An 18,835-nucleotide genomic window follows, 5' to 3' on the forward strand; every position below is an offset into this window, starting at 1 on the left:
CTCTCAGCTCCAACCCTGACATCGTCATTAAACCTGCTGACAAAGGCGGCGCTGTTGTTGTTTGGCAAACAGACCTCTAGGCTGAACACCTATTTTCTGACATCTGCTCCTATCTTCCAGGACCACGGCCCACCACCGAACATCAAGCCATCATTTCCCGGACCATCACTGACCTCATTTCCTCTGGAGATCTTCCCCATACAGCATCCAACCTCAGTCCTCCAACCCCGTACAGCCCACTTCTACCTGCTTCCCAAGATCCACAAACGTTTCAGCCTGTTCTTGCCCCACGGAACTTATTTCTTCCCATCTCAACTCTATTTTCTCCCCCCCCCCCCCTTGTCCAGTCTCTTCCCACCTACATCCGCTATGGGAACCTGTATGGGCCCAAGCTATGCCTGCCTTTTCGTGGGATATGTGGAACAATCTTCGTTCCAGTCCTACTACGGTCCCCTCCCTCACCTCTTTTACTGGCACATTGATGACTGTATCAGTGCTGTTTCCTGCTCTTGCCCCGAACTGGAAAATTTCATCAACTTTGCTTAAAATTTCCACCCCTCCATTGTCTTCACATGGTTCATCTCCGATTCTTCCCTTCCTCAACTTCTCGGTCTCTATTTCTGGGGATAGGCCGTCAACCAATATCTACTAGAAGCCCAGACTCCCACAGCTACCTTGATACATTCCTTCCACCCCGCTTCCTGTAAGGACTCTATTCCAATCTCCCAGTTTCTCCGTCCCCGCCGTCTGTTCTGATGATGCCACCTTCCACACAAGTACTTCCGATACAACTTCCTTTTTCCTCAACCAAGGATTTCCTTCCACCGTGGTTGGCAGGGCCCTCGACCGTGTCTGCCCCATTCCCACATTTCTGACCTCGCCCCTTCCCCTCCCTCCCAGAACCACGATAGGACTCCTTGTCTTTGCCTTCCACCCCATTAGCCTCCACATTCAATGGATAATCCTCCATCATTTCCGCCACCTCCAACACGATACCACCACCAAACACATCTTCCCCCTTCAGCATCTCAAAGGGACCGTTCCTTCCGCGACAACCTGGTCCACTCCCATCACCCGCTCCCCTTCCCATGCAAGCGCAGGTGATGGAACACCTGCCCTGTAACCTCCTCCCTTCCCACCATCCAGGACCCCAAACACTCCTTTTAGGTGAAGCAGAGATTTATTTGTACTTCTTGCAATCTAGTAAACTTTACTCACTATACAGTATCCTCTACATTGGGGAGACCAAACAAAGATTGGGTAATCGCTTTGCTGAACACTTCCGTTCAGTCTGCAAGCATGACCCTGAGCTTCCGGTCACTTGCCATTTTAATTCTCCGCTCCACTTCCACACTGACTTCTCTGTCCTTGGCCTCCTACACTGTTCCAATGAAGCTCAATGGGACAGCATCTCATCTGTCGGTTAGGCACTTTGCAGCCTTCTGGACTGAACATCAAGTTCAACAATTTCAAATCATAACCACTGTTCCCATTTTTTCCAGACAGCAGGTGCTGGTAATGATTTTGCTATTGTCATTTACACCTCATCTGGACACATCTTTTGTTTCTTTAGATGTCTATTACCACCCCGTTTTGCCTTGCACCATCATCCCTTTTGCCATTTAAATCACTCCTGCCTTCCAACCTATCACAGACCTTCCTTTTAGTTCTTGCCTTCTCCCCTCTCCACCCTTCCCCTGCACCTGTACTGTTACATCTAACATTTTCCAGTTCTGACGAAGGGTCACAGACCTGAAATGTTAACACTGTTTCTCTCTCCACAGATGCTGCCTGAGCTGCTGAGTATTTGCAGCATTTTCTGTTTATATTTCATATTTCCAGCATCCACAGTATTTTGCCCTTTGTATCTGGACCTGTGTCCTGGAGACAATGAAAGATCATTTGACATTCCAGTGATCGTTTATGCTCATTACTCTTGAGACAATCCCAAAAGGGATCATTGCCAAGTTAGGCTGGCCAATTGTGGGGCAGTGGAGAGTGAGAAAGAAGTCGTTAGTTTGACTAAAAACTAACACTGGAGTCAGACGTTGGGAAAACAGAGAGAGATGTGAATGCGTGAAGAAGGCATGCAGTTTGAAGCAGTCATGTAACAAAGAGGTTGAAAAGACAGGGGACTGCAAGGGTAGAAGCTCTACTCTGGGCTGCAGGAGGATGCAAAAAAGTTATTCTGTTTAAATCAAGTAAACTACCCACTGAAGTGTGTTCATTATTTTTATATTATTGCGCAAAGGCAAGTATTAATGGAAAGAAGTGAACCCAATTTTAAATCATGGTTCTGCATTTTTTCTGACTGGAATAAAGCAGTTTAATGAATTCATATCAAGCCTTGTCTCATCTAATTCTCGATTACTCAGACTACCATTGGAGAGATTGAAGACATACATGTGTAAGACACATGTATCCAGTTCAATATCACAAGGGGAAACTATTGTTACATTCGGGGGGTTATGCTATAGAAGTTGTAATTGGTGGTTATGTCATTTAAAATTGTTGACCTATTTTGCTCTAAAATGGCAGATAGAAAACACAAATCAGGTTAATTGTTTTGATTGTAGCAAAGCCAAATAAGAAAATTAAACTGTGCAGGGAAAACATCTATTTATATTATTTTTAAAAAATGACTGATGAATCAATCTTGAGTGGAAAACGCTTCATCCCACAACAGAGTAAGCAATGATGTTTGCATTCGCTCCTTAGCCAACTCTGGACTCGCCAGCTCTGGACCTAGTATCTGTGTTCTTCGGACAACTCTGATCCAAGTATGTCTGGCCTGCTCCATTATGAGTCTTGGCCTAAACCTCTGCACTCTCCCTTCCAGGCCTCAAGCCTCCAAACTGACATTTTGCCTCTTCCCACCCGCTGAGTGCGACCAATCTCCCTGCTGTCAAGCTAGTCTCCCTATTCTCTCCAGGCTGTAACACTAAGGCACCCCGGTGTCTCCAGGCATCAGAGCCACAAGTGTTGCCTTGGTACAGGCTTGACTCTGCTCCACTCACCCTGGCCAGGCCCACCTCTGAACATAGCTTGTAATTTTAAAGATGGATTGCCCATCAAGACTTATCACATTAATACAGTCTGATTGTAAAATACACTTCCCTCTGTGACTGCTAGGGAAATAATCCAGGAATGAGGTCAGATGAAATAATATTTGTAAACAGGTGTTCATTTTTGCTGGAAAAAAAAAATCTTTTTAGCAATGCCCACAATCATTACCATAGTAGTTCTAATTGGATTAGAGATGTAGATTTATTTTAAAAGTGTCTTTTTCTTATATAAAAAAATCATAAATTAAGGAAAAAGAGTCAGAGACAAAAATAAAGAGACAACAATGAAAGTATGTGTGAGAGAGAGCAAGAGAGATAGAGAGAATTAATGTAAAACAATGAGGCACAAAGAATGAGAGAGTAGCAGAGTCATAGAAACATAGAAGATAGGAGCAGGAGTAGGCCATTCGGCCCCTCGAGCCTGCTCCGCCATTCAATGCGATCATGGCTGATCATCCAAATTCAGTACCCTGTCCCTGCTTTCTCCCCATATCCCTTGATCCCTTTAGCCTTAAGAAATATATCTAACTCCTTCTTGAATATATTTAATGAATTGGCCTCTACTGCCTTCTGTGGTAGAGAATTCCACAGGTTCACCACTCTCTGGGTGAAGAAATTCCTCCTCATCTGTCCTAAATAGCTTACCCTTTATCCTTAGACTGTGACCCCTGGTTCTGGACTCCCCGACCATCGGGAACATCCTTCCTGCATCTAGTCTGTCTAGTCCTGTTAGAATTTTATAAGTTTCAATGAGATCCCCTCTCATTCTTCTAAACTCCAGGGAGTACAAGCCCAATCGACCCAATCTCTCCTCATATGTCATTCCTGCCATCCCAGGTATCAGCCTGGTGAATCTTCGCTACACTCCTTCCATGGCAAGAACATCCTTCCTCAGATAAGGCGACCAAAACTGCACACAATACTCAAGGTGTGGTCTCACCAAGGCCCTGTACAACTGCAGCAAGACATCCTTGTTTCTGTACTCAAACCCTCTCGCTACGAAGGCCAACATACCATTTGCCTTCTTAACCGCCTGCTGCACCTGCATGCTTACCTTCAGCGACTGGTGCACAAGGACGCCTAGGTCTCGTTGCACTTCCCCTTCTCCCAATCTATTGCCATTCAGATAATAATCTGCCTTCTTGTTTTTGACACCAAAGTGGATAACCTCGCATTTATCCACGTTATATTGCATCTGCCATGCTTCTGCCCAATCACCCAACCTGTCCAAATCATACTGGAGTTTCTCGGCATCCACCTCACAGCACACACGCCCACCCAGCTTTGTGTCGTCTGCAAACTTGGGAAATATTACATCTAGTTCCTTTGTCTAGATCATTAATATATATTGTGAATAGCTGGGGTCCAAGGACCGATCCCTGCGGTACCCCACTAGTCACTGCCTGCCACTCGGAAAAAGGGCCGTTTATTCCAACTCTTTGCTTTCTGTCTGCCAACCAGTTCTCTATCCAAGTCAATACCCTGCCCCCAATCCCATGTGCCTTAACTTTACATGCTAATCTCTTATGCGGGACCTTATCAAAAGCCTTTTGAAAGTCCAAATACACCACATCCACTGGTTCTCCCTTATCTATTTTACCAGTTACATCCTCAGTTACAGGATGAGGGAGGCACTTATTTTTGTCTGAGCATCAAATGAGAGATCTATCAGGACAAAAAAAATGCTCAATAAAAGAACAGAAAAGTATAACAGGCTCCACAACATTTAAGTTTTTGATTGTAGATTTGAAATTTTAAATGCTATTTCTTAACTCAGCTTCACAAATAATGGAATTGCAAACATCCATCAACTAAACCAAAACACTGTACACATTTATGTTTTAGCAAACTTTGAAGACAATTCCTTAAGGTTTGTATTTACTTGAACAACATTGCAAAGATCCAGCCATATTACTGAACATTGTTGAACCTTATTTGTTGGGGTTCAACTAACCTGTCCAGAAGATGCCAGCAAGTTGATTGTAGTGAGAAGCATCCAGCCTCTACTTGATTCTTCACTTTGATTAATCTCCAGAAATTGGACAATGGCACGACTAGCTGCCTCTGTTGACAGAAGAGAAAATCTTAAATAGACATTAATAACCACTATGGCAATAACTAGATAGATCACTCAAGGGGCAGCTGGAGATTCATACAAAAACTGTACACAGGATGTCCCACAATTTGATAATTATGCAGATATTACATAACATAAAAATGGAATGCTAATGTCAAAGCATCACAATTACAAATGCTAGAAATAAACTGACTTCTCCAAGTGCTTTACTGTACATAAATTGAGGCAAATGGCCAGAAGATATTGTGATCAAAAGCATGGTCAAAGAGGTAGGTTTTAAGGAGTGTCTTAAAGTAGGAAAGAGAGTTGGAGAGGTTTAACTTTTGTTTTTTCTTTACTCTCCTCATGGAGCCAGGAGGAGGAGTGCTCCTCTGAGCCACATAACAAAAGCTTAGGATATCCCTGCCGCAAACTTTTCCCCCACCGATTATGGGACCCTGGGGGAATGGCCCAATAGCCTCATTTCTGGAGCACTTTCTAACACTCACCACTGTTCACCTGCAGAAATCTAGCCCCGAATTAAAATCAGGGCCTTTGTCTCGCTTTTACTATAAATCTGCCCTTCCATTAGTCCCTCTCTTATGTGCATACATTTTGCACATGTTCCTTCACTAATTTACTTAACTTTTATCTTTTTACATTTTTTAAAAGTTAGAATCCGCAGCAGTGCTAGGGCTAGATCATTAGATAATTTGCCAAACACTGAGCCTCTACTTTGCTGCTTTAATTTTTAGAAGCTGCACTCAGCAAGTTGTTAACCTGTCATTCCCAAAGATGAAACAAGCTGAAATTCATACTCCCAGTCTGCAGCAGCAACCACTGTCTGCTCAACTTGGACATCATGGCTTAGAGCCAGGACAGTGGTGGGGAGGGATGTGAAGCCACTCCTAAATTATGGGGAAGAATTAACAAAAGCAACTTGCATTTATATAGCACCTTTAATGTAGTAAAACATCCCAACGTGCCTCGCAGGAGTATTATAAACCAAAATTTGACACTGATGCGCTATCAATTACTGAGAAACACTGGAAGTTAAGAGAGTAACAAACAGGCTTTTATTAGCTAAAGAACGAAGGCATGCCTCTAGTGGTCGACCGGTCCTGAATGCCTGGGGAACTGCAGAGCAGCCGCCTTTATACCAGGGCATATGGGTGGAGCCAGGGGCGGAGCCAGCTGAGGCATGCACAGACAGGTACAACAATGGGCAAGAGTGAACAACAGTGGAGTGAACAACAGTGGAGTGAACAACAGTGGAGTGAACAACAGTGGTTTACCACATTCACCCCTTGCTTAAAAAATGAATCCGACGGGGTGAAGTGTATTAAAAGTTCGTATAATTAAGTCTTTCTGGGGGTCTTGTATGCCATCGTGATCGTCGTGGCGACGGCTGAGGTGGTGCAGCTTCCGACGCCGAGTCCCGCGTGGGCCGGAGCACTGGCGTGTCGTCCTCACGGGTGTTGAGTTGGTTGGTGATCAATGACGGGTCACGGGGCCACGGCGTGCCGTCTACAGGGGTTAGGTATGGGTCCGGTGCATTGTGGGTAGCGGTGAAGGGCAATGGTAGTGGGTAGTGGGTGATGTTGGTTTCAGGGGCCCCCGAGGGTGCGAGGTCTCGTATGGAGACCGTGTCCTCCCGCCCGTCCGGGTACGCAACGTAGGCATACTGAGGGTTGGCGTGGAGGTTGACCCTCTCAACCAGGGGGGGCGTTTTATGGGTCCTCACGTGCTTCCGAAGTAGGACGGGCCCTGGAGACATCAGCCATGGTGGTAGCGAGGTCCCCGATGTGGACTTCCTAGGGAAGACGAACATTTTTTCGTGAGGGGTGGCGTTAGTGGCAGTACAGAGCAGTGACCGAATGGAGTGGAGCGCATCGGGGAGGACATCCTGCCAGCGGGAGGTTGGAAGGCCCTTAGATTTTAAGGCTAGCAGGGCGGCCTTCCAAACTGTCGCGTTCTCTCTTTCTACCTGTCCGTTCCCCCGGGGTTGTAGCTGGTGGTCCTGCTCGTGGCAATACCTCTCACGAGCAGGTACTGGCGGAGTTCGTCGCTCATAAACGATGAGCCCCGGTCGCTATGGACATAGCTGGGGAAACCGAACAAGGTGAAAAGGTCGTTCAGGCATTTAATGACCGTAGCACTGGTCATGTCTGGGCAGGGGATGGCAAACGGAAAACGGGAGTACTCGTCGATGATAGTGAGGAAGTACGCGTTGCGGTCAGAGGAGGGGAGGGGCCCTTTAAAATCGACGCTCAGGCGCTCAAAGGGGCGAGTGGCTTTTATCAGGTGTGCTCTGTCTGGCCTATAAAAGTGCGGTTTGCACTCGGCACAGACTTGGCAGTTCCTGGTCATGGTCCTGACCTCCTCGATGGAGTAAGGCAGGTTGCGGGCCTTGATGAAATGGAAGAACCTGGTGACCCCCGGGTGGCAGAGGTCATTGTGGAGGGCCCGCAGTCTATCAACCTGTGCGTTGGCACATGTACCTCGCGATAGAGCATCCGGGGGCTCATTGAGTTTCCCGGGCCGGTACAAGATATCGTAATTGTAGGTGGAAAGTTCAATTCTCCACCTCAAAATCTTGTCGTTTTTGATTTTGCCCCTCTGCTTGTTATTAAACATAAAAGCAACTGAACGCTGGTCAGTGAGTAGGGTGAATCGTTTTCCGGCCAGGTAATGCCTCCAATGTCGCACAGCTTCCACAATGGCCTGGGCCTCCTTTTCGACAGAGGAGTGTCTGATTTCGGAGCCTTGGAGGGTTCGTGAAAAGAAGGCCACGGGCCTTCCCGCCTGGTTAAGGGTAGCGGCCAGGGCAAAGTCGGACGCATCGCTCTCCACCTGGAAAGGGATGGACTCGTCCACCGCGTGCATGGTGGCTTTAGCAATGTCCTCTTTGATACGGTGGAAGGCTAAGCCGGCCTCTGCCGCCAGGGGAAGAGGTGGACTTGATAAGTGGACGGGCTTTGTCCGCATAATTAGGGACCCACTGGGCGTAGTAGGAGAAAAACCCCAGGCATCTCTTCAGGGCCTTGAGGCAGTGGGGCAGGGGAAGGTCCATAAGGGGACGCATCCGGTCGGGGTCGGGGCCGATGACTCCGTGTTCCACAACACAGCCAAGGATAGCGAGGCGGGTTGTGCGGAATATGCACTTCTCCTTGTTATACGTAAGGTTTAGGAGTTGGGCAGTGCGGAGGAATTTGTCGAGGTTGGCGTCATGGTCCTGCAGGTCATGGCCGCAGATGGTCACATTGTCCAGGTAGGGAAAAGTGGCCTGCAACACATTCTGGTCGACCATCCGGTCCATCTCCCTTTGGAAAACGGAGACCCCGTTGGTGACGCCGAAGGGAACCCGAAGGAAGTGGTAGAGGCGGCCGTTTGCCTCGAAGGCAGTATACTGGCGGCCCTCATAGTGGATAGGGAGTTGGTGATATGCTGACTTAAGGTCAATGGTGGAGAATATGCGGTATTGTGCGATCTGATTGACCATATCAGATATGCGGGGGAGGGGGTATGCGTCCAGTTGGGTATATCGATTAATTGTTTGGCTGTAGTCAATGACCAGGCGCTGCTTCTCGCCGGTCTTGACGACCACAACCTGGGCTCACCAGGGGCTAGTGCTAGCTTCAATAATCCCCTCCTTCAGGAGCCGCTCCACCTCAGATTTAATAAAAACTCTGTCACCCGCGCTGTATCGCCTGCTTTTGGTGGCAATGGGCTTACAGTCGTGGGCGAGGTTAGCGAACAACGGGGGGGGGGGGGGGGGGGGTGACTTTAAGCGTGGAGAGGCTGCAAAAGGTGCGCGGCGGGCAATTTGAAAACTGCTGGTTGCAGACTGAGAGTGGGGGAAGGGGTCCACCGTATGCCATCGTGACACTCTTAAGGTGGCACTGAAAATCCAACCCCAGTAGAACGGCAGCGCAGAGATGGGGCAGGACAAGCAGTTTAAAGTTTCTGTACTCTGTGCCCCTCACCGAAAGGGTCACCACGCAGTAGCCGCCGACGTCCGCTGAATGGGACTTGGAGGCCATAGAGACCCGGTGGCGCGCTGGCAGGACCGGGAGAGAGTAACGCCGCACCGTGTCGGGGTGGATAGAGCTCTCCGTGCTCCCGCAGTCGAAAAGGCAGGTCGTGGCGCGGCCGTTTACCTTAATGTCCATCATGGACCTGGCTAGTTGGTGAGTGTGGTGATTATTCTTTATGTTTAGTAAGAAGTATTGTGATTGGTTGTTTGTTTCCTGCCTTGGGATATATGCTGTAATCTCATTGGTAGTTGATGTCATATGATTTGTGGTGGCCATCTTAAATTCAGTTCTTTCCAGCCTTTAGTTGGGACTGGGTGTTGAAGGTGTGCTACAGGATTTTTAAGTTAATAAAGCCTAGATTAGAAAGGCAAATCTATTCTTTATTTCAGTGAGGTCTAGATTGGTCCAGTGTAACGGATGCCAGCGTAGGGTCAGGCGTGTCGCTGCAGTCATCAGGTGAGGCGGTGGGTGAGTCGGGGGCCCGTTGCAAAAATGGCGGCCGGAACGGATCACCCATGGTCGAAGGGTTCCAAGATGGCGTCCAAGATGGCAGCGCCCATGATCCACACGCTGCTGGAGGCGTACAAGATGGCGTCCAAGATGGCGGCCCGCTCGGCCCACACGCGGCACTGCTGGAGTTTGGGGTAGGTTTAGCCTTGCAGACGCTAGCGTAGTGCCCTTTCTTCCCACAACCAGAGCAAGTAGCGTTTTTCGCCGGGCAGCGCGCTCTGGGGTGTTTGGCTTGGCCACAGAAGTAACACTTCGGGCCCCGGGACATCGCTGCAGAAGTTGGGCCGTTGGCGGGATGTGATGGGGGCGGCGCGGCGCAGGGTGGCGGTCCTACCGTGTCCCAGGATGGCGGCGCCCGCGCCATCCACGATGCGGCCGCGCGGTCAGGGGAGTAGGTGTCCATATTCCGGTGGGCCACGTCTAGCGAGAGTGCGAGGGCCGTGGCCTTCTTCAGGTCGAGTTCGCCCTGCTCCAACAGTCTCTGCCGGGTGTAGTTGGACCTGAGGCCTGCGACGAAGGCGTCCCAGACAAGTTCCTCCGTGTACACTGTGGCCGACACCTCTTTACATTTGCAGGCCCGGCCGAGCACCTTCAGCGCCCGTAGGTATACCTCCATCGATTCCCCGGGTTGCTGTTTGCGGGACCCCAGGAGGTGTCTGGCGTAAACCTCATTTACCAGGCGTGCGTACTGTTCTTTAAGGAGGTCGAGAGCACCCTTGTAGGTAGTCGCATCTTGGATGAGCGAATAAGCTTGGTGGTTCACCTTGGAGGTCAGAACTCTTAGTTTGTCGCCATCGTTTTGAACAGTTTCGACGGAGGCTTCTAGGAAAAATTTGAAGCATCGTAGCCAGTGTGCGAACTTGGTAGATGAATCCGCCTCTTGAGGGTCTAGTTCCAGGCGTGCTGGTTTGAGGATTTGCTCCATTGAAAAAAAGTTTAGCTAATAAAATTGATGCACTATCAATTACTGAGAAAGACTGGAAGTTAAGAGAGTAACAAACAGGCTTTTATTAGCTAAAGAACGAAGGCATGCCTCTAGTGGTCGGCTGGTCCTGAATGCCTGGGGAACTGCAGAGCAGCCGCCTTTATACCAGGGCATATGGGTGGAGCCAGGGGCGGAGCCAGCTGAGGCATGCACAGACAGGTACAACAATGGGCAAGAGTGAACAACAGTGGAGTGAACAACAGTGGAGTGAACAACAGTGGTTTACCACAGACACCGAGCCACATAAGGAGATATTAGGATAGGCTGGTCAAAGAGTTAGGTTATAAGAAGTGTCTTAAAGGAGGAGAGAGAGGTAGAGAGGTTTAGGGAGGGAATTCCACGGCTTAGGACCTAGGCAGCTGAAGGCTCAGTCGCCAATGATGGATTGATTAAAATCGGGGATGCGCAAAAGGTCAGAATTGGAGAAGTGTAGAGATCTCGGAGAGTTGTAGGGCTGGAGGAGGTTAGAGAGATAGGGAGCCCATGGAATGATTTGAAAACAATGAGGAGAATTATAAAATGTAGATCAGCGAGTACAGGTGTTATGGGCGCTGTGTGCGTTAGGTTACGGGTAGCAGAGTTTTGGATGAGCTCAAATTCACATAGGGCGCAAAATGGTGAGCACTGGAATAGTCGCGTCTAGAGGGAACAAAGGCATGGATGAGGGTTTCAGCAGCAGATCAGCTGAGGCAGGGGCGGAGACGCAGTGATATGAAGGTGGAAGTAGGTGGTCTTGGTGATGAAGTAGATATGGGGTCGGAAGCTCAGCTCGGTTAATTGGGACGCCAAGGTTGTGAACGGTCTGGTTCAGCTTCAGACAGTGGCCAGGGAGAAGGATGGAGTCGGTAACTAGGGAATGGAGTTTTTGACGAGGATTGAAGACAATGGCCCTGATTTGGCGATCAGCGGCGAAGGGACGCCGCTTGTTGCTGACCTCGGAAAAAGTTGCCCACAAAGATTTAACGGGCTCTAGGGTGTGGATTTCTTCTAATTTGACGTGACTTTGAATTTGGCACCATCTGTGGCGTCCAGCAACACTGCAGACTGGAACCCGGTGAGGGCAGTGCCACACTGCTGGACAACGAAGGAGGCATTGGAGGAGGATGGTGTGGTCAACCATGTCAAAGGCTGCAAACAGGTCGAGAAGGATGAGGAAGGATAGTTTACCAAGCTCACAGTTACATAGGAATTTGTGACTTTGATTAAGGCCATTTCAGTGCGCAGGGGGGGGGAAACTTGATTGGAGGGGTTCAAACGTGGAGTTGCGGGAAAGATGGACATGGATATGGGAGGCGACAACACATTCAAGGACTTGAGAAGAAAGGGAGGTTGGAGATGGGGCAGTAGTTTGCAAGGACAGGGGGTCAAAGGTGGCTTTTTTGAGCAGTGTGATGACAGCAGATTTAATGGGGAGGGGGACAGTACCTAAGGAGAGAGAACCGTTAACAAATCGGCCAACATGGGGGCCAGGAAGGGAAGTTGGGTGGTCAGAAATTTGGTGGGAATAGGATCGAGGGGAAAGGAGGTGGGTCTCATGGACAAGATGAGCTCAGAGAGGGCATGAGCGGAGATAGGAAACCAGAGAAAGATGAGAATTCAGGGCTAGGGCTGGGGGGAACCTTAAGTTTGGCTTGCTGGGCTAGGGGGAGGGAGGGAAGCGGCAGAGATAGCTGAAAGGATGGTCTCAATCTTAGTGACAAAGAAGTCCATGAGCTCTTTGCACTTGTTGTTGGCGGTGAAGGTAGAGGGGGCAGGGGGAGAGGGGTTTTTTTTCAGTGGAGATGAGAAGCCGGAGGTTATCTTTGCATTCCAGGATCATCGTGGAATAGTGAGCAATTTTGGTAGAGGAAAGTATGACCCGATAGTGCTTTATGTGGTCCAGCCAGATCTGGCGATGAATGGCTAAACAGCATGTCCACCATAAACATTCAAGTCTGCATCCCTTGGATTTAAGAGAGCAGAGATGTGGGGGGCGCGGTACCAGGGGGAATGACCTGGGTGAGAGAGTATATTGATTTTAATGGGGACAAGGCAGAGGTGAGGGTATGGTTGAACAGATCGATAGCTGCAGAAATGTTGTGGTGAATGGAGGGCCAATGGCTAGACAGTTGGGAGTTTGAAAGTGCCATTGTAAATGACTTGGGGGGAATGTTTCGTCCAGGGGTGGACAGAGGAGTGGGGTTTCGGAAAGGGAAGGGGATGTGAATAGACAGAGTAGAGCTGGAGCATTACAGCTGCACTTCGGTGGTTCAGAGGTAGCAGAGCTGGAGTATTTGAGCGAGTGGAGCTGGATGGGAAGGAGAAAGCAACTACACCAGATCTGCAGCACTCAGGGCAGGCCCTGGTGTGAGTGACAGATGGCATGCAGCAGAGCTAGAGCAGCAGTGCTAGAGCATCAGTGCAGATCTGGGAGGGAGCAAAGGCTGGGCAGAGTGGGTAAAATACTAGGGGCGATTAATAAAGGAGGCGCAAACAGGAAAGTATTATGACAGCTCAAATGCACTAGGTTAAAAAATACTAAATAATGGTGGCGATGCACTGTTAAAAAAACAATGCACTGAGACACTTTTCACTGACTATTATATGTCACTATGTATTAAGGATTTCTCCAGTTTACCCACACTTGACCGCTCTGGTTTCTCAGATTAGGTTGAAAATGATTGGCCTGTGGTCTTGTGCGGCTAACATGCATCAATCAACAAGGTTACAAGCTCCTTACCAGAATAGACATACAGATAAATAAACAGAGAGAAAGAAAGAAAGAGAGAAAGAATTGTAAAGAGACTCTCCTAGATAACAAAATCCAGTGCAGTGTATTAAATGTTTGTCTAAATATTTATCTTAGTAATCCACAATGCTTTGCTTTAGAGTAGAATAAATGATATTGTAGCCTAACTGCATATCAATAATAAATACATAAAGCGCTTTTAACAACCATCTGCTCGATACATTTTGTTAACAAAAATTGCATTTTTTATCATTGCATAACTTAAGCAATTTTGGTGCGCAGAGAACCAGAGCAATTTGACACACTGATCATGAATTTACATTACACAAACATTGGTGGCTTTTGAGCAAACTAGTTATTATTTATTGTTGTTGTAACTTTTGACAATCCTGATATACTAGCTATCTATGATTCACATTTCATAACATATTTGGGTGTATTTATGCCAAGGCTGAAATTTAGCATAATATTTAAGAATTGAGTTAGTTATTACACGTCAGCAGGAGCCTGTAAAATGGACTTAAACCTAATTCAAATCCTCTCAAAGATAATGGGTGAGAAATTACAGGAGAGCAATGGTCATGTCAGGGGACAGGGAAAGAGAATGTGTGGCGAGGTGGGATACGAGTCTAAAAAGTGCCGAATTGGAGTGAGATTTTTTTTTTGGGGGGTGGGGGGGGGGGGGGGGGGGGGGGCGGGTTCGTGGTAAAGATCCGGTGCAACAGGATATAAAACCGGCCACTACTTAAAGGGGTAATGGCAGCACTAGAGGAAGTAGGCAAACTTGGAGAAGAATAGCATCTAGATTGAAGAGAAGTGCAGCAAACTTCTTTCCAACAGGTCTGAATGCTCCCCTTGACAAATTCAGAGTAGGAAGGTTGGGCTATTCGGGTCAGGAGCAGAAGACCCATCAAGTCAGTAGTTCAAACTTAATGGAGGGAGGTGGCTATGGCAATGAGTGGAGCTCAGGACTTGTTTGTAATGCAGGAAGAAATATAAACATCACCAAAGCAGCCAAAGTAAACTACCTGTTCCCATAACTGTTGCTTGGATTCTCATTATGCACATGCCACTCCTTCATTACTAACCCTCATGGTGCTCGAGAAGTGTAGTCTGAACCGCTGATCCCTGTCCCCATCCTGTTTCACATGTTACAGACAAATTTACCTTCCCTCACAGTGCGCCATGAATGAGCAAACCTCCCTAACTCAACACCTTTCCTTTATGCCCATATTATAAGCTTATGCATCAAACTGTTATACCAATATTCTTTGCCCAGTCTTTAAAGCAATATTCATGTCCCCTTCTCTTTTCTTATCACTCATAAGAGAATACGGCTCATAATGCCTAGGGATCACAGGCCAGAAGTGGTGGTCCACTAACATTATGCCTTTAGCCCCTGATGAGGAAGGAGCACTGGAGCTCCAGGGAGGCACACTGCCAATGCTGTCGGAGACAGAGAATGAGGGGGGCCATTAGCAGCTACTCGTTTGTGTGGACCACCTAGAGCTGGCTTATCTCATGGTTCAGGAGCACAGACACACTTGCAAGAAACTTGATTGCTCTCTATCAAATGCTACAAAGAGCTAATGTTCCCACTAATAACAGAAAATACTAGAAAAACTCAGCAGGCCAGGCAACATCCGTGGAGAGAAAATAGAGTCAACATTTCGGGTGACCCCTTTGTCAAGACAATGTTCCCACTATGTAGGCAAGTACCTTTGCATCCCTGGCCCTCAAGCTGCACCTCAGCAGAGTACAAGGATTAAGGGTAGCTCGTGCAAGGAGCGCACGTCAACCCAAGCACCCCACCCACCCGTTCAACCTCCGTCTGCCCCACCTGTGACAGAGACTGTAGGTCCTGCATTGGACTCATCAGTCACCCGAGAACTCATTTTTAATGTGGAAGCAAGTCATCCTCGGTTCCGAGGGACTGCCTAAGAAGATGATGATACCTGGCCCTCAGGTTGCACCTCAGCAGAGTACAAGGATTAAGGGCAGCTCACACAAACATTTCTGACATCCTGAACTGAGTCCTGTAGATGGTGGAGATATTGAGGGCTCAGGAGGCGAGGTATTCGTTAAGAGTACCCACCCTTTGTCCTGCTCTTGTAGCCATGGTGTTGATATGGCTGGTCCGGTTCAGCTTCTGGTCAACAGTGACCCAAGATGTTGATGGGGGGGACTCAGCAATGGTGACCATTGAAGGTCAAAGGGAGGTGGTTGAACTATCTCCTGTTTAATATGGTCATTACCTGGCACCTAAGTGATGCGAAGGCTACCTGCTACTTGTCAGCCTAAGTCTGGATATTATCCAAGTATTACTGTAGGTTGGCATGGGTTACTTCAATTTCAAAGAAGTTGTGAATTGAGCCAAACACTGAAGAATCATCAGTGAACCTTATGATGGAGGCTCGGTCATTAACAAAGCAGCTGCAGATGGTTGGTCTGAGGGTGTTTCACTGAGGAACTTCTGCAGTAATGTCCTAGGGCTGTGATGACAGGCTTCCGACACCCACAACCATCTTCCTTTGGGTCCGTAATTACTCCAGTCTTTGGAGGGCTTTCACTTTAATCTCATTGACCTCAGTTCTGCTAGGGCTCCCTGGTATCATATCTGGTCAAACATAAGAACACAAGAAATAGAAGGAGTAGGCCATTCAGCCCTTCGAGCCTGCTTCGCCATTCAATAAGATCATGGCTGATCTTCCACCTTCCCGCACTAACCCCATAGCCCTCGATTCTCTTAATATCCAAAAATCTATCAACCTCTGTCTTGAATATACTCAACGACTGAGTATCCACAGCACTATGGGGTAGAGAATTCCAAAGATTCAAAACCCTCTGAGTGAAGAAATGTCTCCTTATCTCAGTCCTAAATGGCCGACCCCTTATTCTGAAACTGTGGCCCCTAGTTCTAGACTCCCCAGCCAGGGGAAACATCCTCCCAGCATTTACTCTATCAAGCCCTGTAAGAATTTTATAAGTTTCAATGAGATCACTTCTCATTCATCTAAATTCAAGAGAATATAGGCCTAGCGTCCTCAATCTCTCCTTGTAGGACAATCTCCCCCCCCCCCGCCCACCCCATCCCTGAATCAGTCTCAAACTTTTGTTGTACTCTCTCGAAGGCAAGTATATCCTTCCTTAGTTAAGGAGACCAAAACTCTACATAGTACTCCAGGTGCGGTCTTACCAAGGCCCTATATAATTTCAGTAAGACTTCTTTACTCCAATCCTTTTGTAATAAAGGCTAGCATACCATTTGCTTTCCAAACTGCTTGCTGCACCTGCACGTTAACTTTCAGTGATTCGTGTACAAGGACACCCAGGTCCCTCTAAATATCAACATTTCCCAATCTCTTACCATTTAAAAAATATTCTGCTTTTCCTATCAAAGTGGATAATCTTACATTTCTCCACATTATATTCTCTCTGTCATGTTCTTGCCCACTCACTTAACCTGTCTATATCCCTTTGCAGCCTCTTCACAACTTACTTTGCCACCTAGCTTTGTATCATCAGCAAACTTGGATGCATTACACTCGGTACCCTCATCTAAGTCATTGATATAGATTGTAAATAACTGAGGCCCAAGCACTGGTCCTTGCGGTATCCCACTAGTTACAGCCTGCCAACCCGAAAATGACCCATCTATTGTTACCCAATCCTCAAGCCATGCTAGTATATTGCCCCCAATCCCATGAGCCCTAATTTTGTATAATAACCTCGTGTGGCATCTTATCAAATGCTTTCTGAAAATCCAAATACACTGCATCCACCATTTCCCCATATCAACCCTATTTACAACCTCAAGCACGATTTCCCTTTCATAAATCCGTGTCGACTCTGCCCAATCATATTATGATTTTCTAAGTGCCCTGTTACCACGCCCCTAATAATAGATTTTAGCATTTTCCCTACTACTGATGTCAGGCTAACTGGTCTATAGTTCCCTGTTTGCTCTCTCCCTCCTTCCTTGAATAGCGGGCTTACATTTGCTATCTTCCAATCCACTATCTCTGTAGCCACCTCTTTTAAAACCCTAGGATATAGTCATCAGGTCCAGGGGATGTGTCAGCTTTTAGTCCCATTAATCTCTCCAGTACTATTTCTTTACTAATACTAATTTCTTTAGGTTCCTCATTCTCACTAGACGCTTGGATCCCCACTAATTCCGGAATGTTTTTGTGTCTTCTTCCGTGAAGACAGATACAAAGGACGTAATCTTGCCAGCCCTGGGGAGGCGGGACTGCCGGGAAAATGGCAGAATCTGGTGGCGGGTGCCCATCCCGTCCCCAACCCGCCTTTGTATCATCTCCCCAGGAGGCGGGTAGCCGACCTGCACCGGATCCCATCTCCTGGAGGCGGGAAGGGGATTACAGCTGCTTAACTGCCTGTTAACAGGCAGTTAAGAGGATTATCCCCATTTTGCCACCAGTGGCGCGGGCTTCCCGACATCGGGAAACCCCGCCAGGGTCAGCGAGGCGAGTAGTGGGTCTGCGGGGGTCAGAGGGGTCCAAAAGTGCACTGTGGAGGTAAGTGATGGGTGCAAGTGTGGAGAGGTAAGTATGTAAGGTGAGTGGAAAGTGATAGAAAATGTTTACTTACCTTTGTTTCTTCCTGCAGACTTCAACAGTTGGGGATGCGGAGAGTCTCGCATTTCACCGGCAGAGATGACAGATGGCTGCTGCATTCTCCGATGCAACAACCATCTAATTTCTGCTGAAGAGGTTTGATGAGACTTGAATACAAAGACTCATCAAACAACAGAGAATGTCAGTGTTTGACAGCTTCACAGAGCTGTCAAACGATGACGATTCATCTTTCAAAAATTTTTGACAGATGAAACGTCTTACGCTGGCATTCTCTGTAACCGGCTTCCCCTTAATTGGCCTGCTAAACCCGCTGGGCAGGCTCAATGGTCAATCGAGGGAAAATAGCATGGGTTGGCCACAAGTCGATGAATGCAGGACTGAAACCCGACAAGCAGCAGTCCCGCCTCCAACGCGCCCCCCATTGGCAAAATCACCCCCAAAGCATTTGTTTAATGTCTCTGCCATTTCCTTATTCCCCACTATAATTTCTACTGTCTCTGCCTGTAAGGGATACACATTTACTTCTGCTAATCTTTTCCTTTTTACATACTTATAGAAGCTTGTACAATCTGTTTTTATGTCTCTTGCTAGTTTACTCTCATTCTAGTTTCTCTCGCTTTACCAATTTCTTGGTCCTCCTTTGCTAAATTCTAAAATCCTCCCAATCCTCAGGCTTACTACTCTTTTTGGCAACATTATAAGCCTCTTCCTTTAATGCTATCTTTAACTTCTCATGTTAGCCACCGTTGGACCATTTTTCCCATGGGGTTTTTATTCCTTAAGTGAATGTATATTCGTTGTGAATTATTAATTATTTCTTTAAATGCTTATCTACTGTCATATCTTTTAATCTAGT

The 18,835-nt window shown here is 47.5% G+C and overlaps 1 protein-coding gene across 2 annotated transcripts in view; it reads right to left on the reverse strand.

Moving 5' to 3' along the window:
• wdfy3 (WD repeat and FYVE domain containing 3) overlaps positions 1–18,835 on the reverse strand; it is a 583,406-nt gene that overhangs the window by 358,053 nt on the left and 206,518 nt on the right. For both annotated transcript variants that reach the window (XM_085963501.1, XM_085963491.1), the window contains exon 4: positions 5,020–5,129. In XM_085963501.1, the coding sequence (XP_085819627.1) occupies positions 5,020–5,129 (110 nt within the window). The remainder of the gene's footprint in view (positions 1–5,019; positions 5,130–18,835) is intronic.

Source organism: Somniosus microcephalus, chromosome 2 (assembly GCF_052327205.1).
Source record: "Somniosus microcephalus isolate GS21.2 chromosome 2, FLI_Smic_1.0, whole genome shotgun sequence".
NCBI lineage: Eukaryota > Metazoa > Chordata > Chondrichthyes > Squaliformes > Somniosidae > Somniosus > Somniosus microcephalus.